This window comes from Salmo salar, chromosome ssa25 (assembly GCF_905237065.1).
Source record: "Salmo salar chromosome ssa25, Ssal_v3.1, whole genome shotgun sequence".
NCBI classification, from domain to species: Eukaryota; Metazoa; Chordata; class Actinopteri; order Salmoniformes; family Salmonidae; genus Salmo; species Salmo salar.
Genome location: NC_059466.1, coordinates 25227887 through 25253868, shown reverse-complemented (window position 1 = coordinate 25253868; position 25982 = coordinate 25227887). Strand labels below are relative to the sequence as shown.

General features: G+C 42.8%; 1 protein-coding gene across 4 annotated transcripts in view; it reads right to left on the bottom strand.

Annotated features, from left to right (window-relative positions):
- The window catches only part of ikzf2 (IKAROS family zinc finger 2), a 34528-nt gene extending 8943 nt beyond the window's left edge, over positions 1 to 25585 (bottom strand). Inside the window, exons 1-5 of one of the 4 annotated variants that reach the window (XM_014173737.2) lie at positions 25399 to 25585; positions 22273 to 22319; positions 15871 to 15978; positions 8847 to 9035; positions 7341 to 7508 (exon numbers count right to left, since the gene is read on the bottom strand). In XM_014173737.2, coding sequence (XP_014029212.2) covers positions 7341 to 7508; positions 8847 to 9035; positions 15871 to 15978; positions 22273 to 22306 — 499 coding nt within the window. In that variant the 5' untranslated portion in view covers positions 22307 to 22319; positions 25399 to 25585. Of the gene's footprint in view, positions 1 to 7340; positions 7509 to 8846; positions 9036 to 15870; positions 15979 to 22272; positions 22320 to 23753; positions 24045 to 24263; positions 24730 to 25220 lie in introns of those variants that run through there. The other 3 variants (XM_014173735.2, XM_014173736.2, XM_014173738.2) reach the window with 3 other exon arrangements.
- Between the last annotated feature and the right edge of the window lie 397 nt (positions 25586 to 25982).

Here is a 25982-nt window from a genome sequence, read left to right as displayed (position 1 = left end):
AATTAAGTTTAAACCCCTACGTAAAATACTTTGTAAAAGCGCCTTTGGCAGTAAGTCTCTGAGCTTTCCATACATGGATTGTGTAACATTTACCCATTATTATTTTCTAATTTCTTCAAGCTCTGTCAAATTGGTTGTTGATCATTGCGAGACAACAATTTTCAGGTCTTGCCAGAGATTTTCAAGTAGATTTAAGTCAAAACTGTAACTCGACCAGTCAGGAACATTCACTGTCTTCTTGGTATGCAACTCCAGTGTAGATTTGGCATTATGTTTTAGGTTATTGTCCTGCTGAAAGGTGAATTAATCTCCTAGCTTTTGGTGGAAAGCAGACCTAACCAGGTTTTCCTCTAGGATTTTGCCTGTGCTCAACTCCATTCCATTTCTTTTTCATCCTGAAAAACACCCCAGTCTTTAAGGATTACAAGCATACCCATAACATGATGCAGCCATCACTATGCTTGAAAATATGGAGAGTGTTACTCAGTAATGTGTTGTATTGGATTTACCCCAAACATAACACTTTGTATTCAGGACAAAAAGTGAATTTCTTTGCCACATTTTTATTAGTATTACTTTTGTGCCTTGTGTCAAACAGGATGCATGTTTTGGAATATTTTTTATTCTGTACAGGCTTCATTCTTTTCACTCTGTAAATTAGGTTAGTATTGTGGAATAACTACACTCCTAGAAAAAAAAGGTGCAATCTAGAACCTAAGAGGGTTCTAGAACCCTTTGAAGAACCCTTTTTGGTTCCAGGTATAACCCTTTTGGGTTCAATGTAGAACCCTTTACACAGAGGGTTCTACATGGAACGAAAAGGCTTCTCCTATGGGGCCAAAGTCACCAATGGCCTCATGGTGAAATCCCTGAGTTAGGAAGTATGCCTGAATCTTTGTAGTGAAAAGTAGACATTGAATATCACTTTGAGCATGGTGAAGTTATTAATTACACTTTGGATTGTATATCAACACACCTTGTCACTACCAAGATACAGGCGTACTTCCTAACTCAGTTGCCGGAGAGGAAGGAAACCGCTCCGTGATTTCACCATGAGGCCAATGGTGAATATAAAACAGTTTCAGAGTTTAATGGCTGTGATAAGAGAAAACTGAGGATGGATCAACAGCATTGTAGTCACTCAACAATACTAACCTAAATGACAGAGTGAAAAGAAGAAAGCCTGTACAGAATTAAAATATAATCAAAACATGCATCCTGTTTGCAATATGGCACTAAAGTTAAACTGCATAAAATGTGGCAAAGAAATGAACTTTACTAAGTTATGTTTGGGACAAATCCAAGACATCACTGAGTACCACTCTTTACACTGTCAAGCATGGTGGTGACTGCATCATGTTATGGGTATACTTGTCATTGGCAAGGACTAGGGAGTTTTTTTTAAAGAAAACTGAATAGAGCTAAGCACAGGAAAAATAAGATAGGAAAATCTGCTTCAGTCTGCTTTTGAAAAGACACTGGGAGACAAATTCACCTTTCAGCAGGAGATTAACCTAAAACACAAGGCCAAATATACACTGCAGTTCCTTACAAAGATGACATTGAATGTTCCTGAGTGGCCAAGTTACAGTTTTGCCTTAAATCGGCTTGAAAATTTATGGCAAGACTTGAAAATGGCTGTCTCTTCTCTTAAACTTGATAGAGCTTAAATTTGTTTTTAAACAATAATGTGTTTTTATTGTACAATCCACGTATGCAAAGCTCTTAGAGAATTACCCAGAAAGACTCACAGCTGTAATCACTGCCAAAGGTGATTCTGACATGAAATGATTCAGGGGTGTGAATAATTATGTAAATTAGATATTTCTGTATTTCATTTCCAATACATTTGCAAAAATGTCTAAAAACATGTTTTCACTTTATCATTATCGGGTGCACTGTTGGATCTAGGAACATGAGTATTTCGCTACACCCGCAATAACATCTGCTAAATATGTGTATGTGACCAATAACATTTTATTTGAAGACGGGTGAGATTTTTTTGTATCCATTTTGAATTCAGACTGTAACACAACATCATAAGTCAAGGGGTATGAACACTTTCTGAAGGCACTGTATATTCTCAACATAAGTTTGGTTTTTAAAACCTTTTACTGCAGTGGGCTAAATCAAGGTCACACAGAGTGTTTCTTGGATGTGTTAAACAAATTAAAAGTATACACCTCACACACATGATTATGGGCTTTAAATTAAAGACAGCTGAAACATGTCAGAAATAATACTTTTTTAATTTAACCTTTATTTAACTAGGCAAGTCAGTTAAGAACAAATTCTTATTTACAATGACGGCCTAGGAACAGTGGGTTAACTGTCTTGTTCAGGGGCAGAACGACAGATTTTGACCTTGTCAGCTCAGGTGTCACGCCCTGGACATAGAGAGGGTTTAATTCTCTATTTTGGTTAGGCCAGGGTGTGACTAGGGTGGGCATTCCTTGTCCTTTTTTCTGTTTTGTATTTCTTTGTTTTGGCCGGGTATGGTTCTCAATCAGGGACAGCTGTATATCGTTGTCTCTGATTGGGAGCCATACTTAGGCAGCCTGTTTTCCTTTGGGTTTTGTGGGTGGTTACTTTCTGTTTAGTTCATGTTCCTGACAGAACTGTTTAGCTGTCGTTCGTTTTCTTGTTTTGTTGAAAGTGTTCCATTAAAGGTTAATGATGAGCACTCACCACGCTGTGCCTTGGTCTACTCCTTGCAACAGCAGTTACAGAACCACCAACCACAAGAAGACCAAGCAGCGTGGTATGGAGGAACAGAGGGTTATGGACTCCTGGACTTGGGAGATGATTTTGGATGGAAAGGGACCCTGGACAACACCTGGGGAGTATCGCCGCCTGCAGTGGGAGTTCGAGGCAGCGAAGGCGGAACGGCGATACTGGGAGGAACAGGCAAGTCAGCTACAGGAGCCTGAGAGGCAGCCCCAAAACATTTTTTGGGGGAGGCACACGGGGAGTTGGGGTAAGTCAGGTTGGAGACCTGAGCCCAACTCCCCGTGCTTATTATGAGGTGCGACGAATCAAGCAAGCACCCTGTTGGCTGAGTTACGCACTGGGGTAAGTCAGGTTGGAGACCTGAGCCCAACTCCCCGTGCTTATTATGAGGTGCGACGAATCAAGCAAGCACCCTGTTGGCTGAGTTACGCACTGGGGTAAGTCAGGTTGGAGACCTGAGCCCAACTCCCCGTGCTTATTATGAGGTGCGACGAATCAAGCAAGCACCCTGTTATGCTGAGTTACGCACTGTGTCACCATTGCGCAGCTATAGCCCGGTGCGGTCGATACGAGCTCCTCAGCGTTGCCGTGCTAGAGTTGGCACTCAGCCAGGGAGAAGTGCGCCGGCACAGCACATCTGGCCACCAGTGTGTCTCATAGGTCCAGCCTACCCTGCGCCTGCTCTACGCACGGCAGCCATCATTCCCCAGCACAGCCCAGTTCATCCTGTGCCAGCGCTTCGCCCGTGCCGGGCTACAGAGACAACTCAGCCAGGACGGGTGGTGTCAAGCCTACGCACCAGATCTCCAGTGCTCCCCCACAGCCCGGTCTATCCTGTGCCTGCTCCCAGAGCCAGGCCTCCTGCATTTCTCCCCAGCCTGGTGAGTCCTGTGCCTGCTCCCAGAGCTAGGCCTCCTGCATGTCTCCCCAGCCTGGTGAATCCTGTGCCTGCTCCCAGAGCCAGGCCTGCATGTCTCCCCAGCCTGGTGAGTCCTGTGCCTGCTCCCAGAACCAGGCCTCCTGCATGTCTCCCCAGCCTGGTGAGTCCTGTGCCTGCTCCCAGAGCCAGGCCTCCTGCATGTCTCCCCAGCATGGTGAATCCTTTGCCTGCTCCCAGAGCCAGGCCTCCTGCAGAGTCGCCCGCCTGTCCGGAGCTGCCAGAGTCGCCCGCCTGTCCGGAGCTGCCAGAGTCGCCCGCCTGTCCGGAGCTGCCAGAGTCGCCCGCCTGTCCGGAGCTGCCAGAGTCGCCTGCCTGTCCGGAGCTGCCAGAGTCGCCCGCCTGTCCGGGGCCCGCTGCAAGGGTCCCCAGTCCGGGGTCAGCGGCGAGGGTCCCCACTCCAGAGGCGCCACCTAAGTGGGCCAAGCCGAAGGTGGAGCGGGGTCCACGTCCCGCACCAGAGCCGCCGCCGTTAGGAAGGCCCACCCGGACCCTCCCCTTTAGAGTCAGGTTTTGCAGCCGGAGTCCGCACCTTTGGGGGGGGGGTACTGTCACGCCCTGGCCATAGAGAGGGTTTTATTCTCTATTTTGGTTAGGCCAGGGTGTGACTAGGGTGGGCATTCTATGTCCTTTTTTCTATGTTTTGTATTTCTTTGTTTTGACTGGGTATGGTTCTCAATCAGGGACAGCTGTATATTGTTGTCTCTGATTGGGAGCCATACTTAGGCAGCCTGTTTTCCTTTGGGTTTTGTGGGTGGTTACTTTCTGTTTAGTTCATGTTCCTGACAGAACTGTTTAGCTGTCGTTCGTTTTCTTGTTTTGTTGAAAGTGTTCTATTACAAGTTAATGATGACCACTCACCACGCTGCGCCTTGGTCTACTCCTTGCAACAGCCGTTACATCAGGGAGTCGATCTAGCAACCTTTCAGTTACTGGCCCAACGCTCTAATCACTAGGCTACCTGCCGCAAATAGAGTTGAAATGTACTACATTTTGACTTTGCATCCCAATAGGATACTTTATATATATATCACAGAAGACTGAAATATAACAAAATCATTTGACATAGAAACACCAGATTTTCTGCATAAAATAAATAAATAATGTTTATTAATTATGAAACTATTAAAAAGTATTAATAAAATTCCACCCATGAGGCCACTAGGTCATTTGACTGCAGGAAAGGGGAACTCAAATTAAAGGGAAAACAATCAATATATATTTTTTAACAACAACAATATTTCTAAATAGGATCGGGTCAGAAGCAGAATATCATAAATCTCTCGTTCCATGAGCATAAAGCAATGTGTGCACACTGTAGGCCTAATGGCTCTTCCCTGGAGCCATGGATGTTTTCCTATCCATTGAAGATAGTTTATTAAATAGTGTACATGTAGCCTAGCCGATCTAGTTGTTTTTACTGGCTTCAACATGGAAATACAGGTAACTGCCAAAATAATGGAAACACTTGAGTAAATGAGGGATAAAAAGTATATTGAAAGCAGGGGCTTCCACACAGGAATGGTTCCTGAGTTAATTAAGCAATTAATGTCCCATTATTCTTAGGGTCATTAATAAAAATGCTGGGCAGGCCATTATTTTGGCTACCATGGCTATTCCCCCATACAATGACAATGTCCCCATCCAAAGGGCATGAGTGGTCACTGAATGGTTTGATGAGCATGAAAACTATGTAAACCATATGCCATGGCTGTGTCAGTCATCAGATCTTAACCTAATTGACCACTTATGGGAGATTCCTGAGCAGCAACTGACTGCGTTTCCATCCACCATTAACAAAACACTAAATGATGGTAATTTCTTGTGGAAGAATGGTGTTGCAACCCTCCGATAGAGTTCCAGACACTTGTAGAATCTATGCCAAGGTGCATTGAAGCTGCTCGTGGTGACCCAATGCCCTCATAAGACACAGCCTTATTCTAAAATAGATTCAATAATTTTTTTCGCTCATAAATCTACACACAATACCCCATAATGACAAATTGAAAACAGGTTTTTAGAAATGTTTTCAAATGTATTAAAAATGTAAAACAGGAACAGGGAGGTGACCAAGAACCCGATGGTCACTCTGACAGAGCTCCAGAGTTCCTATGTGGAGATGGTAGAACGTTCCAGAAGGACAACCATCTATGCAGCACTTCACCAATCAGGCCTTTATGGTAGAGTGGCCAGACGGAAGCCACTCCTCAGTAAAAGGCACATGACAGCCCGCTTGGAGTTTTCCAAAAGGCACCTAAAGGACTCTCAGACCATGAGCAACAAGATTCTCTGGTCTGATGAAACCAAGATTGACCTCTTTGGCCTGAATGCCAAGCATCACATCTGGAGGAAACCTGGCACCATCCCTACAGTGAAGCACGGTGGTGGCAGCATCATGCTGTGGTGATGATTTTCAACGGCAGGGACTGGGGGAGACTTGTCAGGATTGAGGGAAGATGAGCAGAGCAAAGTATGGAGAAATCCTTGATGAAAACCTGCTCCAGAGCGCTCTGGACCTCAGACTGGGGAGAAGGTTCACCATCCAACAGGACATTGACCCTAAGCCCACAGCCAAGACAAGGCATGGATGGCTTCGGGACAAGTCTGTGAATGTTCTTGAGTGGTCCAGCCAGAGCCTGGACTTGAACCCGATCGAACAACTCTGGAGAGACCTGATAATAGCTGTGCAGTGACGCTCCCCATCCAACCTGAGAGCGCTTGAGAGGATCTGCAGAGAATAATGGGAGAAACTCCCCAAATACAGGTGTGCCAAGCTTGTAGCGTCATACCCAAGAAGACTCAAGGCTGTAATTGCTGCCAAAGGTGCTTCAACAAAGTACTGAGTAAAGGGTCTGAATACTTATGTAAATGTGATATTTCAGTTTTTACATTTATAATTTCTAAAACCTGTGTTTGCTTTGTCATTAAGGGGTAATGTGTGTAGATTAATGAGGAAAAAAAACAAACAATTTAGTCAGTTTTAGAATAAGGCTGTAACGTAACAAAATATGGAAAAAGTCAAGGGGTCTGAATACTTTCCGAATGCACTGTACATGTGAGTACTTCTAAGAGGACAACACTAGAGATGAGGTTATACTGTTGTCTGTCCCGGATCTCAAAGAAGAGGCAGGAGAGAACACAGAGACAGAGGCCTATGACGCAGAGATAGGAAAGTGGGTTACAGTTAGAGCAGGGCAGTGTTTTTCTGGTCTCCCCATACTGTATCTCTACAGATAACAGACAGAGTTCCTCTCTGAGGAGACGTGAGCTGAGCAGGTTATAGGAACAGCATGTCCTGGGTGCCTAACCACAGCCCTTGTCTGTCTGCACAAAAATCCCCAGATAGATGCATCCATCCAACAATACAAAACCCTGTCAGGGTTAGATATTAGTGGGTCTGTTGCTAATCTGTCACAAAAACTTAGACACAGGTCAGACCAAATCATGCTTTAAGTTACATCGAGACAGGCTGGTTCTATAGCATCAACATAGTATGGACTATTTTAGAAGTTATTGAAACCAGGATAAATACTAAGGAGTAACCACAGTAATAAAACAGTTATAGGAAGCATGGACCCAAGACAAAGGGAATAGTGAGACAAGGAGAAAAAAGAGGAAGAGGATAAGAACATAGAGGAAGAAACCAAAAAAGAGAGGAGGTAGAGGAGCTGACCTGAGTGTGTGCGTAGGTGGCCTGTAAGTGCGTCACGACGGCGGCAGGCGTAGCTGCAGAAGGGGCATTTGAAGGGCTTCTCCCCCGTGTGCAGTTTGATGTGTCTCAACAGATTGCCCTTCTGAGTGAACGACACGCCACACTGGTTACACTGGAACGGCCTATCACCTGAGAGGGGCACAGGAAGTGTTACACTGGAACGGCCTATCACTTGAAGGGGCACAGGAAGTGCAGGCGCTCATCTCTCACTCCCCCTTTTACATGTAGCCAGAAAAGCAACACACAATACCCACAGACCACCAGCCACCTAGTCTTGAGTTTTCACTCGGCTAATGGACCGAACAAACTTGATAAAGACGGAAATGGAGGTTCACAGCTACTCAACAGCAATCAACACATTGCAATGGTAAAACATGGTTTGATTGGTAAAGGCAAGCAACACGCCTTAGCTGAGAACGTTGTAACATCTCAAATAATGCAGAGAATATATTTCTAGGAGGATTGTCAGTGGGTAGAAAAACACTAAAGTGTGGTGCCTGACGTGTGCTGTGTACAATTGATACATTTGAACTATGGTCTACTGCTACTACAGTAATAGTGTCTGGAGTGTGGCGAGATGAGGTGTTAGATCTCCACCCTAATAGCTCTGCTCTGGGTCTCTTCTACAGCTCCCTCTCTCACCACAGAGTAGGTGTAGAAATACAGTGAGTTTTCATCCTTCACCAGGCGCCCTGTAGGGCTGTATGTGTTCTACCCACAGATACACAAACACCACCAACACCACTAAGTTGGTATAAGTTAATAAGGTTTAGTGTGGCCGTCAACGTCTTTTCAGATAGTAAATGGTTAAGACTTAAGGAGTCTTACAGTGTGTCATAAAATCTTCCATTGTGTTAAAGTGCTGTACATCTTTAATACCAGCTTTACCATGGAAGTATGTTTGTCTGTATCTATGCAAAAAGTTTGCCCGGTTCACCAGTAAATGACAGTAGTCTCATCATCATCTTGATGATCGTCTCTTGATCTGCGGCCGAACGTTTGGAAAAGTGAAATGTTATCCTAAATCTGTGAAGACCGAGGCACAGTAATGGCGTCAGTTAAGGGCTCGGGAACAGGTTGTGGAGGATTCCTGGGATGTTATCCATGAAAATCATTCCAAGGCTAAACTATTGTATTCTACAAAACAGCAAAGCTCTCACACCCGTAGAAACAATTTCTGACTCACAGATTTTTTTTTAAATCATAGGATGAGTGACGTACAATTGCTTGAGTCTGTAAAATTCATATCTCATAGGGAGCTACAACGTGAAGTATAATGTATTCATCATTTATTAACGTATAACTAATGGGTTTTTGCAGTTTGTTAGATGTTAATGGTAAAACATTGACAATCCTTAGATACATCAGAGAGTATTGAGTCATTGTTGATCAATATAAAGTACATTAGGTTTGGGCCATATACTGTGAAAGGGACATAAGGGGTAACAACTTTAGAGAAACATTTACCATTGGGCAGCCGAGTTCCTGGGTCACATGACCCATCTGACCCAGGAACCCCATCCTGTAGGTTGTTTGGGCTGTCAATCATGGGCTCTTCCAATCCCGATTCCTCTTCCCCACTTTGTCCCATATCCTCAGCTGTGGTCCTCCTGTCCCTTTCATCTTCTGTCTCTTCTTCTTGTTTGATGGTGTGTTCTGGAAGAGACAGGTATGACCAATCCAATTACAGTTTTTCAGACAATCACATGACAATCACATGACATGGCTTTAGTGGATGATCCTTGTTCTTCCAGTAAGAGGTGCAGTGGCTCTAGGTTACGAGTCTAAACCTTGTAAATCTGTTTCTCTTTGAAAGTAAACATCCATTGATTGGAACAAGTTCATCAAATCTGCATGTTATTTCCCCTGGAGAAATAAGTAATATAATGATGCTCAACATAAATTGCCAAAGTTAATGCTAACCCCTAGAGGCGGGGACTCACCAAATCTGACAAAAATATTGTTAGTTATTGGTATGTTATTGTTAATAACATGCCATTATTTTTTTATTTTACCTTTATTTAACTAGGCAAGTCAGTTAAGAACAAATTCTTATTTAAAATGATGGCCTACCCCGGCCAAACCCTAACGACGCTGGGCCAATTGTGCGCCGCCCTATGGGACTCCCAATCACGGCTGGTTGTGATACAGCCTGGAATTGAACCAGGGTCTGTAGTGACACCTCTAGCACTGAGATGCAGTGCCTTAGACCACTGTGCCACTCAGGAGCTCAATTATTTCTGTTATCTATTTTAAACCTGAGACTTCTGGAATGTACACAGTAAAGTAGTTATGTGGAGAAAAACGGGGTTAGTCCCAGAAGTGGACGGGCGATACGTGACTTGGTCTGAACATTAGAGATTTGTGGAGGGAGAGCTGAGAAACAGGCTGGTCTAGTTCCACTCAGTCCTTGGCAGGGCTGGGGTCAATTCTAATTGAAGGCAGTCAAGTAAACTTAAATAACAATTCAAAATTGAATACATTTTTTAAATCTATTTTCATTTTATTTTTAATTAAAATCACTTCCTGAATTGACTGCCTTTGATTCGAATTGACCCCAGCCCTGGTCCCTGGGGAGGAGGAGGAGGAGGAGAGGAAGAGCGGAGTGCTGCGGCCAGGTGCTTCTTAGCCCCTGTGGGTTTCGATTTGACTGGCACTGGGAGACTGGCTGGATGGCTTGATGGGGGGGGGGGGGACTCTGACTGACTAAAGGCACAAAGGCCTCAACTCTACTGGGTTGGCCACCAGACTCTCAGTATCCCTCATCCGACATTATAGGGAGACTGACACACAGACACACAAATATGGCCCAGATACATACTCCTCCAGTCTGGCTTTAGTAACTTTTGACTCTTGAGTCACTAGGGACACACACACATAGCCACAGAATAATTAGAGATCGTCATCTCCCACACAACTTTTGAAGGTACAATATGCAGAAATTGTCCTGCTATTTCCTGGTTGCTTAAATTCAAATCGTTTTCCTAATTTCAGTTTGTTTGACAAAACAAGCAATCTATTATGTAGAGAATCGTGGTACCATCTAAAATATATTTTCAATAACCAAGATTATTGTATTTTCAGCCGTTTAAAACTGGTGTATAAAACTGAAAGTAAAAGACACAAAAATAAAACTTAAGAACGGGACGCATAGAAACAGCACACATAGAACATATCTACCGCTTCTTAGACTTACGTTCAATGGAAATGACAGATCTATCTCACGTTTCTATGTGAATTTGGTCGAGTTACCCAAAAAGTAGTATTTTGCAGCTTTAAGATTCTGGTATGCTTAGCATATACGTAGGGACCTTAATCTTGAACATTTGGAATTTGTTTTTTTATTAGGATCCCCATTAAGTGTTGCAGAAGCAGCAGCTACTGTACTTTTCGTGGGGTCCACACAAAACATAAAGCATGACAAAATACATAACTCTATTAGACAAGAACAGAAACACACATTTTAAATAAGAACAATAGAACACATTTCTTTCCTGTACTGCATATGCATATAACATATTCATATACAGCATATACAGTACATACAAGTTTTTAGGTCATACAAGGTCAGAGGCATCATGCCGTGAGAAGGAGACTTCTTGAATTCCTCTACAGTAGTCTGAAGGAAAACCTGATACGGACGATAATCATAACCATCCAGTCAAGCCTGTTTGTGATTTGTGACTGAAACCATAATCATAGCGTAGGTATGGAAGGAGCCAGAGCAAAAACCCCAAACCTCTCACATCCATATAATCCACCTCCTGACTGTCTCTTCAGGCTCCTAGGCTCCATTAAAGGGTATTTTGGCAATAAGGCCACTTACAGTTTCTACGTCCCGAGAGTCAGATGAACTCGTGAGTACCATTTTTATGTTTGCATCCAGTATGAAGGAAGTTAAAGGTTGTATGAGCCAATGCTAACTAGCTTAGCACAGAAACTTGAAGTCTTCCTTCATACTAGACCAGGCACTTGCACAGATGGAGCCCTAGGTGTGCTGGAGCACCTGCCCCTTTGCCGAACAGTTTGGGCAACACGTTAATATGACCCATCTATGGAAAGATGAGACTCTCACGAACACGTACATGTTTTTCTCTAGGACACCCACAAGCTTCCCAAGACTTGTCTGAAGGTAGCCTGGTACCAGTTCAAATGTTTGTGCCTAAAAAAAGGGGTTAAATATGTTTCAAATATATATATAAATAAGTTCATGATCTTTCCTATATCTCTCAGACACAAACTTCGTTTAGATTTTTTTTTACCATCTGTTTTTCCATGTATGAATCTTTTATTCAACCTGTTTCGATGAGTTAATAGCAATAAGACCAAACTCAATATTTCATCCAACATTTATTTTATATACAAGTGGAGTGTGGCGATAGCTAGGGTTGACTGTGTACTTATTGCATTAGGGTTGACAACAACATTTACTGTGGTGATTGCTATAGGGTTGATACTAGGTCATGGTGAATGCAATAGGGTTGACAATAAGTCATGGTGATTAATAAAAGGTTGACAATAAGTAATGGTGACTGCTATAGGGTTGACACTAAGTCAAGTTGATTAATATAGAGTTGACACTAAGTCATGTTGATTGCTATAGGATTGACACTAAGTAATTGGGATTACTATAGGGTTGACACTAAGTCATTGGGATTGCTATAGGGTTGACACTAAGTCATGTTGATTGCTATAGGGTTGACACTAAGGCATTGGGATTACTATAGAGTTGACACTAAGTCATTGGGATTACTATAGGGTTGACACTAAGTCATGGGGATTGCTATAGGGTTGACACTAAATCATGGTGATTGCTATAGGGTTGACACTAAATCATGGTGATTGCTATAGGGTTGACACTAAGTCATGGGGATTGCTATAAGGGTTGACACTAAGTCATGGGGATTGCTATAGTGTGACACTAAGTAATGGTGACTGCTATAGGGTTGACACTAAGTCATGGTGATTGCTATAGGGTTGACACTAAGTCATGGGGATTGCTATAGGGTTGACACTAAGTCATGGGGATTGCTATAAGAATTGACACTAAGTCATGGTGACTGCTATAGGGTTGACACTAAGTCATGGGGATTGCTATAGGTGTGACACTAAGTCATGGTGACTGCTATAGGGTTGACACTAAGTCATGGGGATTGCTATAGGGTTGACACTAAGTCATGGGGATTGCTATAGGGTTGACACTAAGTCATGGTGATTGCTATAGGGTTGACACTAAGTCATGGTGATTGCTATAGGGTTGACACTAAGTCATGGTGATTGCTATAGGGTTGACACTAAGTCATGGGGATTGCTATAGGGTTGACACTAAGTCATTGGGATTGCTATAGGGTTGACACTAAGTCATGTTGATTGCTATAGGGTTGACACTAAGGCATTGGGATTACTATAGAGTTGACACTAAGTCATTGGGATTACTATAGGGTTGACACTAAGTCATGGGGATTGCTATAGGGTTGACACTAAATCATGGTGATTGCTATAGGGTTGACACTAAATCATGGTGATTGCTATAGGGTTGACACTAAGTCATGGGGATTGCTATAAGGGTTGACACTAAGTCATGGGGATTGCTATAGTGTGACACTAAGTAATGGTGACTGCTATAGGGTTGACACTAAGTCATGGTGATTGCTATAGGGTTGACACTAAGTCATGGGGATTGCTATAGGGTTGACACTAAGTCATGGGGATTGCTATAAGAATTGACACTAAGTCATGGTGACTGCTATAGGGTTGACACTAAGTCATGGGGATTGCTATAGGTGTGACACTAAGTCATGGTGACTGCTATAGGGTTGACACTAAGTCATGGGGATTGCTATAGGGTTGACACTAAGTCATGGGGATTGCTATAGGGTTGACACTAAGTCATGGTGATTGCTATAGGGTTGACACTAAGTCATGGTGATTGCTATAGGGTTGACACTAAGTCATGGTGATTGCTATAGGGTTGACACTAAGTCATGGGGATTGCTATAGGGTTGACACTAAGTCATGGTGACTGCTATAGGGTTGACACTAAGTCATGGGGATTGCTATAAGAATTGACACTAAGTCATGGTGACTGCTATAGGGTTGACACTAAGTCATGGGGATTGCTATAGGTGTGACACTAAGTCATGGTGACTGCTATAGGGTTGACACTAAGTCATGGGGATTGCTATAAGAATTGACACTAAGTCATGGTGACTGCTATAGGGTTGACACTAAGTCATGGGGATTGCTATAAGGTTTGACACTAAGTCATGGTGACTGCTATAGGGTTGACACTAAGTCATGGGGATTGCTATAGGGTTGACACTAAGTCATGGGGATTGCTATAGGGTTGACACTAAGTCATGGTGACTGCTATAGGGTTGACACTAAGTCATGGGGATTGCTATAGGTTTGACACTAAGTCATGGGGATTGCTATAGGGTTGACACTAAGTCATGGGGATTGCTATAGGGTTGACACTAAGTCATGGGGATTGCTATAGGTTTGACACTAAGTCATGGGGATTGCTATAAGGTTGACACTAAGTCATGGGGATTGCTATAGGGTTGACACTAAGTCATGGGGATTGTTTTAGGGCGACACTAAGTCATGGGGATTGCTATAAGGGTTGACACTAAGTAATGGGGACTGCTATAGGGTTGACACTAAGTAATGGTGATTGCTATAGGGTTGACACTAAGTAATGGTGACTGCTATAGGGTTGACACTAAGTCATGGGGATTGCTATAGGTTTGACACTAAGTCATGGGGATTGCTATAAGGTTGACACTAAGTCATGGGGATTGCTATAGGGTTGACACTAAGTCATGGGGATTGTTTTAGGGTTGACACTAAGTCATGGGGATTGCTATAAGGGTTGACACTAAGTAATGGTGACTGCTATAGGGTTGACACTAAGTAATGGTGATTGCTATAGGGTTGACACTAAGTAATGGTGACTGCTATAGGGTTGACACTAAGTCATGGGGATTGCTATAAGAGTTGACACTAAGTCATGGTGACTGCTATAGGGTTGACACTAAGTCATGGGGATTGTTTTAGGATTGACACTAAGTCATGGGGATTGTTTTAGGATTGACACTAAGTCATGGGGATTGCTATAGGGTTGACACTAAGTCATGGGGATTGCTATAAGGGTTGACACTAAGTAATGGTGACTGCTATAGGGTTGACACTAAGTAATGGTGATTGCTATAGGGTTGACACTAAGTAATGGTGACTGCTATAGGGTTGACACTAAGTCACATTATCCACTCCACTGAGGTGATATGATTGACAACTTCCATCTATCTTCCAACACAGACCACATAGACTTCTGGAGTCCTGCTATTGTTAGCAATGACATGGCAATCTCTGTAACAACATGGCAGTATTTTCTTAAGCAATATTTCCCCTTTTATCTTTTAGCCTTGTGTGAACTGAAAGAGCTCCTCTTTTACTAACACCATGACATTGAATTTATCCTCCAGAGCTGTATCCTGGCAACATGGAGCTAGCAGATTGAGGGGTATTGTAGGTGGGGTATACACATGAAGAGCTCGCCACTCTCTGTCGAAGCTGGCTGAACTTGAGATGGTTGCTGCGACAACAGCATTTTATAGAACCCAGATAAATAAAATATAAAGAAACTCCCGAAGCATGACGGGTCATGTTACCAAGGAGGAGAAACTACAGTAGGTATCCAAGCTAAGTGAAAAGTGCTATCATAAGCTAATCTGAGTAAGGATACCTGTCCCATACCTGGCTGTGTATTGAACACCTCATAGTTTACATTACTCAAGGGTCAGAGATCAAGAAGGTCAAGAAGAGCCACCCATAAGGTATTTTGCTAGTAGAACTGTAGAGGTATTTTGCTGAAGTGAATGAAAAAATACTTTAAAATGCTATACCATACTAATAGTTTGATTCTAAACATAAGTGTATAGGCAAACATGTTTTGTAGTTTTGTACACACTGACACAACTGCTTAATTTCAGTGTTGTGTTACAAAAGTGGTGTCATGGCGGAGTGGTGTTAGGCAACCTCTGTGTCGGGATGACACAAGCTGTATCTGTGAGAGTCTCTCTCCCTCTGACACAGATCTAGGACCAGGCTACTAATACTGGGGGATGCTGCGGGAAACAACTTCCCTTTTCTGGTTCAGCCACCTCATGGTGACATGTCTGAGGACAATGAGAAGAATGGCACCATGTCTCAGCTCTTCCTATTTCTGTTCATTTAAGGGAAGGGAACTACGCAAGACCCTTCAGATAAGACATACATTTCTGATGACACTTTGATAAAAGAAAATAAACTGTTTCTTGACGTGTGTGTGTGTGTGTGCGTGTGTGTGTGTCTGTGTGTGTGTGTGTGTGTGTGTGTGTGTGTGTGTGTGTGTGTGTGTGTGTGTGTGTGTGTGTGTGTGTGTGTGTGTGTGTGTGTGTGTGTGTGTGTGTGTGTGTGTGTGTGTGTGTGTGTGTGTGTATCCACTCACCAGTCGGTGAATAAGGACCCTGGGGCTGCTGTGCGTTGGGTGTGTTTGCCGACAGGTCCACCAACATTCTAGAGTTCTCTGTCTTCTTGGGAGAGCAGTCTCCGTTACCTGGGTGACAGACAGACAACAAGAGAGCTGGGAACATCGCATTGCACACCATTGCACTGCACAGTATACATATACAGTACATACTGTACATACAAACTCCATCTCTCCAAATGTCATGACATCCTCACATAAATGCCTTGAGAGGTGTCAATTGTAGCAATCACACCATCTAAAAAAAAGTGTAAAAATGTCTGATTATACGCGGAGATACTTAGCTAGGGGATCATTTAATGCTGTATTTCACACTTCTAATTCATAACAGGAAATCATTCTGTACCACTTTCAGTAGCAAACAGATGTTCTGTGGATGATCTGCCAACCAGACCCAGCACTTGCTTAGCTTCTAGGTGCTAACCAGTACAGTACCAGAGTGCAAGGTGGTATGGCTCCTGTCTGCCGGCTACTTTTTCTATCAGCCTCGTGTCCTCTCCATACAGATCAGATCAGATTGCGGCCTGTCAGCACCCTCCCTGACACAGGCAATGCCATGGGATAGCTATAGCTGTGGGTCCTGTCCTGTCCACTCAGAAGGAGAGCTGTACAATCCCTTATCCCGTTACAGCCTGGCCCCAGCACAGCCTCTCAGACAATACAGCAGCAGCAGCAGCAACACCACAGCACCCCCACTGACCCAGGTGTCAAATCCCACAGGAGCCAGACCACAGCAAAGACAACACGGTACCAGGTAGCACCTGGGAGTATTTTGTTAATATAGGTTTACAGGAAAGTACCTGAAAGTAACAGTCTAACAGTTAATCTTCGCCAAAGCTTTTCTCATGGAAGCTAAAACAAAATGCTTGTATTTTATGTGGTGTTACATTGTTGTGATTGGCTGCTGCTGAGTGAGACACACTGGGAGTTGTGGTCCATGACCATGATGACACAATCCCTGGGTCTGGTCTCCGATTGCACGCCATGCTGGGGTTGGATGAAATCTCAGGTGACTGACAGGTGGCTATCCAATGGCAGTGGTGTCTGTTGTAGAGATAGGGGTGGCCCAGATTTGTCATGAAGGATTTTCCATTACTGTGCTAAGTGTTGACGCCTTGACGGCTGCCTGGCAGCTCTGTAGGGCCTCTCAGGTCAGGTAAAGGCTCAGTGTGTCTCAAAGGTGGTGTGTACTCGTAGCACCTGAATGTTGATGTTCATATGTTTTATGTACTTGTAATTATTACTGAAACCCTTAAAGGCATTTCACTGAAACTGGTTTCAAAGACGAACTGTGGTAGGACTTCTTATATACAGTATACACACTTGCTAACCCTAGGAAACTATTTTCCACCTTCTCCTCCCTCCTTAATCCTCCCCCCTCCCTCCTCCCTCTCTGAGGACAACTTTGTCAACCACTTTAAAAAGAAGATTGACGACATCCGCTTTTCATTCACTCTTATTCACTCTTATTCATTCACAGCTTATTGAGTCCACTGGTCGCACTCACACATAACTACCCCACGCTTTGACCTCTTTCTCCCCTCTCTCTCCAGATGAAATCCTGTGACTAGTGAGGTCAGGCCACCCAACAACCTGCCCGCTCGACCCCATCCCCTCCTCCTGTCTCCAGACAATCTCTGGAAACCTTTTCCCATTCCTCACTTCCCTCATCAACTCATCCTTGACCACTGTCGCACCCCTCCTCAAGAAACCAACACTTGACCCCTCTGACGTCAAAAACTACAGACTGGTATTACTTCTTTATTTTCTTTCCAAAACACTTGAGCGTGCCGTCTCTGACCGTCTCTCTCCCTATCTCTCTCAGAACCATCTTCTTAACCTGTTAGGGCTAGGGGGCAGCATTTGCACGTCTGGATAAAAAAAATGTACCCGATTTAATCTGGTTACTAATCCTACCCAGTAACTAGAATATGCATATACTTATTATATATGGATAGAAAACACTCTAAAGTTTCTAAAACTGTTTGAATGGTGTCTGTGAGTATAACAGAACTCATTTGGCAGGCAAAACCCTGAGACATTTTCTGACAGGAAGTGGATACCTGATGTGTTGTATTGACTTTAAACCTATCCCATTGAAAAACACAGGGGCTGAGGAATATTTTGGCACTTCCTATTGCTTCCACTAGATGTCACCAGCCTTTACAAAGTGTTTTGAGTCTTCTGGAGGGAGATCTGACCGAACAAGAGCCATGGAACGATGATGTCCCATTAGACACCTGGCGCGCGAGTTCATGTTGGGTACCCTCGTTCCAATACGTTATAAAAGAGTATGCATTCGTCCACCTTGAATATTATTCATGTTCTGGTTAAAAAAGGCCCTAATGATTTATGCTATACAACGTTTGACATGTTTGAACGAACGGAAATATATTTTTTCCCCTCGTTCATGACGAGAAGTCCGGCTGGCTTAGATCATGTGCTAACAAGACGGAGATTTTTGGACATAAATGATGAGCTTTTTTGAACAAAACTACATTCGTTATGGACCTGTGATACCTGGAAGTGACATCTGATGAAGAGAATCAAAGGTAATGGATTATTTACATAGTATTTTCGATTTTAGATCTCCCCAACATGACGTCTAGTCTGTATCGCAACGCGTATTTTTCTGGGCGCAGTGCTCAGATTATTGCAAAGTGTGATTTCCCAGTAAGGTTATTTTTAAATCTGGCAAGTTGATTGCGTTCAAGAGATGTAAATCTATAATTCTTTAAATGACAATATAATATTTTACCAATGTTTTCTAATTTTAATTATTTAATTTGTGACGCTGACTTGACTGCCGGTTATTGGAGGGAAACGATTTCCTCAACATCAATGCCATAGTAAAACGCTGTTTTTGGATATAAATATGAACTTGATAGAACTAAAAATGCATGCATTGTCTAACATAATGTCCTAGGAGTGTCATCTGATGGAGATTGTAAAAGGTTAGTGCATCATTTTAGCTGGTTTTATGGTTTTGGTGACCCTGTCTTTGACTTGACAAAACATTACACACAACTCTTGTAAATGTACTGTCCTAACATACTCTAAATTTATGCTTTCGCCGTAAAACCTTTTTGAAATCGTAAAACGTGGTTAGATTAAGGAGATGTTTATCTTTCAAATGGTGTAAAATAGTTGTATTTTTGAAAAATTTGAATTTTGACATTTATTTGGATTCAAATTTGCCGCTCTTGAAATGCACCTGCTGTTGATGGAGTGCACCACGGGTGGCACGCTAGCGTCCCACCTAGCCCATAGAGGTTAACCCTAACCAGTCAGTCTTCAAGACAGGTCACTCAACCCAAACTGATCTTCTCTGTCACGGAGGCTCTCCACACTGCCAAAGCTGAATCTCTCTCCTCTGTTCTCATCCTCCTAGATCTATCCGCTGCCTTCGAAACCGTGAACCATCAGATCCTCTTCTCCACCCTCTCAGGGCTGGGAGTCTCAGGCTCTGCACACTCTTGGATTGCATCCTACTTGGCAGTCTACTCCTACCAGGTGATGTGGAGAGGATCTGCGTCTCTCACTACTCACTACTCTCACTACTGGTGTCCCCCAGGGCTCGGTTCCAGGCCCTCTCCTCTTCTCTCTATAAACCAAGTCACTCGGCTCCGTCATATCCTCACATGGTCTCTCCTATCATTGCTATGCAGATGGCACTCAACTTCTTTTCTCCTTTCCCCTTCTGACACCCAGGTGGTGATATGCATCTCTGTGTGCCTGGCAAATATCTCAGGTTGGATGTCAGCCCACCACCTCAATCTCAACCTCAACAAGACGGAGCTGATCTTCCTCCTGGGGAAGGCCTGCCCACTCCAAGACCTCTTCATCATGGTTGACAACTTAATGGTGTCCCCCTTCCAGAGTGCAAAGAACCTTGGCATGACCCTGGACAACACCCTGTCGTTCTCTGCAAACATCAAAGAATCTCACTACAATACAACACAGTCCACTACAATACCATGGTACTTGCCTATGGAGCAGCAAGATGAACTGCCACTCCATACCTTCTGGCTCTGCTCAAGGGAGGGCAACTCCCACTCAGTCCAGTCCAAGCTTTTCTCTGTCTTGGGACCCCAAGGACAGCAGATACCCTGCCCCTCTTCTGAAAACATCTGAAACCCTACATCTTCAAAGAGTATCTTAAATAATCCCACAGCACCCCCCCTCGCACCCCTTCCTCACACCTCCCCCCACCAAAAATAAATAAATTAATAACAATAATTAATAAAGTATTTAGTGAACTAACACTCACACTTAGCTCTGAAATGTTTTTTGTTGTTGTTGTACTTTTACCCTTTTTTCTCCCCAATTTTGTGGTATCCAATTGCTAGTTACAGTCTTGTCCCATCGCTGCAACTCCCCTACGGACTCGGGAGAGAGGAAGGTCGAGAGCCATGCGTCCTCCGAAACACGACCCTGGCAAGCCGCACTGCTCCTTGACACGCTGCTGCCTTAACCCGGAAGCCAGCTGCACCAATGTGTCGGAGGAAACATTGTCCAACTGGCGACCAAAGTCAGTTTGCAGGCACCCGGCCCGCCACAAGAAGTCACTAGAGCGTGATGGAACAAGGAAATCCCGGCCGGCCAAACCCTCCCCTGACCCGGACAATGCTGGGCCAATTGTGCCCCGCCTCATGGGTCTACCAGTCACGATCCCAGTTCTGTAGTGACGTCTCAAGCACAGCGATGCAGTTCCTTACACCACTGCGTGACTCGGGAGGCAGATATCTACATTATTGACAAAAAATGTACTTACTATGACTGTGATATGTGGTTGTCCCACCTAGCTATCTTAAGATGAATGCACTAACTGTAAGTAGCTCTGGATAAGAGCATCTGCTAAATGACTCAAATGTAAATGTAATGGTTTGATACAGTCATATGTGTGCACTCAAACACACTCACTTGTTTATCATCTGCCATTCCTCATACAATAGTTACAATTGCAGCTCGCAGCTCGCTGCCCCCAAAGTGATGCATGCTGGAACCCGTGGGCCAGGTTGAGGAGACAGTGTATGGCCACATCAGCGACTGGGGCCAACAGCACACACACACACACACACACACACACAGTCTGCTAAGTCAGAATCAGAGCTTTGATTCACACCACTTGTTAGCTGACTCAATACTGTATTTACCACCACACCATGGCCCAGATGACTTGTATAGACAGTGGAGGCTTCATTGGAAGAAGACAATGGATTGTTCCATGTGTTGGCGTTGCCAAAAGGAAAATAAAATGTATGAAAATGACAAAGAGAGAACAAGAAATCATGATATAGGCTACCGTGTATATGATTTTTCTTATCAGACATGTTAGTTACTGCAGGTTGTCTTATGAAGTGAGATTGAGAACGTGTTGTGTTAAACTATCAGCAACAAGTGGTTGGCTGGTTATAAAAATGCCATAATTTCTGAGTGGGAGGACTATAATGAGCCACAGAAACAGGAATGACACAAAGTAAGAACGATCAAGGGTTGGAACTGTGCAGGATTTCTCCCCCCGGATGACAGAGTAACTATGTTGTGGCTTGTTGGAAACACACAGGCTGGAGCAAGGATCTGGTTTTTCCTGTCAAACTCTCAACCTCCGGACCTTCCCTCTAGACTGTGAGAGAACTCATTCACCAACTTGCCTACGAACATGTTAGTGGAGATATGGCAGTATACTTCAAGCATTAACCAAAATAGATGTGTATCAGCGATGTGAATGAAAGCAGAAGGCACTATATCCTACTTCATCCTACTTTTTTCCTTCACACTATAACGTTCATGTTTTTGACCACTCATCCCAAACCTATTACCAACAAACACAAGAAGGAGTTGTCAAACTCCAGATTGTCAGTATGTTCTATCAGTGGGAATCTGTGAAGGGGAATGTAAAGAGGAGGGAAGTACCACTGTCTACCTGGTACAGAACCACCCTACTGATGATAAGACATCTCTAGGAGAGCGAAGTTGTCAGGATCGTTTTACAGGATCAGAACACATGTAGCTTGTGAAGGAGAAGGAGGTTGGGAGAGGAGAGGGGATACCTCCTTCTCCTAGCAGGACTGTCCGCCCCTGCTCCTACACCTGGTCCATCTGCCCAATATCCCTGTAGGCCTAGGCCTCTCATCAGGGAACCAGAACAATATAACATCTACAATTTCTTTGGATACGGACGGATATGCTTCAAACGTGATTAGAAAGACCAGTTTGTATAAAACCATAAAATGACAATTGAGAGACACATCCAGCATCTGCAATGTGAAACAGGATCTCGCTAATACAACTTTTCAAAAGTTTAAAGAATTAGAATAGGTCAGGAAGCTTCAGGTTAGAGACATTGAAGAGTTGACTTACTTGCAGAATATCCATCAGTTGCCTCTGTTTCCATAGTCGGTGGAGAGCTTTGGGTATCAAAAGAAACAATAAATTAGAAGAGCACTTGAGCTGAACCACGATGCTTACTCACTGGGCACACAGAGGTTGAATCAACTTTGTTTCCACATCATTTCAATGAAATGAAGTTGAACCAACTTGGAATAGATGTAGATCCTAACCTCTTCTAAATCCTTATGAAATCATCCATATTATACTGTTTGTTTGGAGTGATTTTTTTATTTTTTACGCGATCATTGTACATTTAGGCAACACTTCATAATACATTTAATTAATAACCCATTATGAATGATAATAAATATTTATAAATGCTAAAATAGCCAAATTAGAGGATATTTTAATTTTGAAAAAGGCAATGATTAATTTGCGATATTTCACTAATATTTTACGATAAAGGTTGAGTGAAAATACATTAAACTCATTATGACTGATACAATTATACGATGTATAAAAATGATACAGTGTTCAAATACAACTGAAGCCGAAAAGTTCACACCACCAGTTTATTGTCTCGCCACATAAAACTCTATGGTTCAACTCCCCCAAAAGCAGCCTTTGAATAGAATGAAGTGGCTCATTGAAAGTTGCACTGTTAGAGAAGTAACACATATATTCAGCTAAAACTATAATATGGGCTATACATGTACATGGAGTGAGAACACACACTGCAGTTCTAGTAGTTTCACGTCCTCTGACAAAGGCCTTAAGCTAAAAATAAATATGTCTGAGAGAACAGTAGTGAGGTGCAAAAAAAAACCTGGCCAACCTAATGTCTGCTATCAGTATCAACGGAAATGTAGTAGACATGTATTATCTGTTGGTGGTTCACATGAAATTGTGTAGTATTGATGTTTGATGCACAAGATAATTATGACCCACAAGAGGAGTACAGCTTCATAGTGTGACCCCACAAGAGGAGTTTGTCCTCATAGTATGACCCACAAGAGGGCTAAGCCCTCATAGTATGACCCACAAGAGGGCTAAGCCCTCATAGTATGACCCACAAGGGGGATAAGCCCTCATAGTTCAGTTAAAAAAAAAAAGAAACCCAATCTTGAGGACTGACAGAGCAAAACATTTTCTACTAGGAACTAGAATACAAATGTCAACATTTTGGCAAATGTCTTGTAAATGATTACCACTTCTTTCTACATACAATACAATAAAAATCACACAAGACATATTCATAATCAGTCAATAAAAAACGGCATGCACTTACATTTTCCCTAGTAATTGACTCTTCAATAATTTGGATATCTACTAGCCTACAATGCAAACGATTCATACATAAGACTAAGAGCCATGATATGTTTATATTTTCTCTTGAATTTATAGTCAGTCATACATGGGTAGACTAGGCTATTCAAATACATAAATACATAACAGTTGTTTTAGTGATAAGCAACCTAAGTTATTCGATTAATTCCATCAACATAATTTACCTTTATATTTTTGACAATTGAAATTAGAAGTGCTTCATCTGCAATAAACGGAAAGCCCATAAGAAGTATTTTCACCAGCGATCCGCGCCTCCGTGGTGGACACCTGTCTCTACAAACGCTCCGCCGTGCACGTGTGTAGGCTTACTGACAGCCCAAGATCTCCCTTCAGTTTAAGAAAAACTATATGGGTTGATTTTTTCTCTCATTTATATTATATGAATCAAGGCATTTGATTGACACAATCGGCCGTCCCCTGTTATGACATGAGCAATCAAATGGGATACACTGTCAATGTGTCGATCAATCGCTCCTAAACAGTACGCAGAGGGAGCATCGTCGAAGTTGATATATTGCGTCCAGATAAAACAATTATGAAAAGTTATTATGAACGTATTACAAAGTTACATAACCTTGTCTTTTAAGGATGGTAGCCTAATCGTTTTCAGTGCATTATAATGTGTAGGATGCCTGTAACTTGATAAATTGACAAAATATTTGATTGGACATTACCTTTTGTGTCTCCCCTGTTCAAGTGATAATCAGTGATCTTCGTCAGCGGAAGTTGCACCTCTTAAAATTCAAATGCAAATGCTCAGTAGCCTAATATGTTTTTGGTAGACAATAACAAACAAAACAATGAGGGGATACTCTCCTCCAAAAAAAGTGGGATGCCCCCCCAAAAAACTTCAGTTGAGTATAACACTGTCCTGTCCTGCATACAACCTGAATAAAGTTCAGGAACAGAGCAGTGCACTCCTCAATAAGTAGCTTTGGTAGTTACTTCCTCTGTGCTGAACTAGACCGTCAACTTTTCCACCTCAAACGTGACCCCCGCACACACCTTCCCTGTATCCTACAGTATTCTATGAAGTACACTTTCATAAGCCTAAATATGGCCACGTCAACATTTATAGACTGTGTATTACTGGATGTTGTTTTTACTACAGCAGCAATGAGGTCGAAGACTCAACTTGTTTTGAGGCTAAATGAAATAAAGAACGAGGGGATAAAACTGGATCCACCGGTTCCTGAGGAAGTAGCCATAGAAAAGGAGTAAGGAGCAGCCTATTTTAAACCGAGGGGGGCTAAGGAATCAGAAAAGCATACGTAGGATATTCAAAAGGTATTGGATGAAGTCGGAGTGAGTGAGTGAGTCAGTAGGCAGTCCCTGAGAGATATGCCAGATAACATGCTGTCTCATACTAACCTGCCAAAATATTCACAGGTGCCGTGAGAAATACATTTCAGTAGAGACAGAACGTCTCCTCAACTATAGTGCCCATTCAGTCTAATTCAATTAGGTTTACATAAGATGATAGAGTGTCTCTCTTGGCATTGCTGTTTGGGGGAAAAAAACCCATTTCGAATGGTGTCATAGAGAGTTCGCAGAACCCCCCACTCCTGCATCAACAGGTATCGGATCACGGTTGAGTCGCGAGCCGTCTGGCTTTCATACGTGAGACCCACCTGTCTCGCTGGATGTCGTGGAGACAGCAGCACGCATTGCATTGTCTGGATGAATCAATGGTCGGATGTTGAGCGTTTATCCACGGGCATATTTTATATGTCATTATAGCAGAGTAACCGTTATCCTTGTAGGCTAAATATCATCACTGAGTTGCATTGGTTTTCTTTCTTTCTTTACCTTATAAACGCAGGAGATTGAATAATGCCACCACCTATGCTCGGAAATTAGGACTAGCCAACACATTTCACCCATAGGAATATCTTTCTTGGATCACACTGTAACATATTACATTAGTGGCGCAGGCAGCAACAGTTAATCCGCCGATACTTCCTCCATATTAGAAAGAAAAGCAGACGAGTCCGCGAGTGTCTATTCTGGGAACTTGGTCTAACACAGAGAAACGGATCTCTCTCTCTCTGACTGCCTGTCTGTGTTCGGCAATCGATTACAGGACTTCACAGCCTGTTTCTTTGGCATATAACATATTGACATTACATTTAGCTAAAATAACACTAACACATTTTGATTCTGAGTAAATGGTGAAAACAATGATTGAATAGGATACAATAGGATGATAATAATAATAATAGGGGAGTAATAAAGCGATACTGCTACTTAATAATTACAGTAGATACAATTCTCATAATAATATGAATTGTATTAGCCTATTAAACTGTTACTAAAAAGTGCATATCAACCAAGCTGATGGGCTATAAAGTAGGCTGTGACTTAAAATCAATATTTTGATAGAACATGAACAT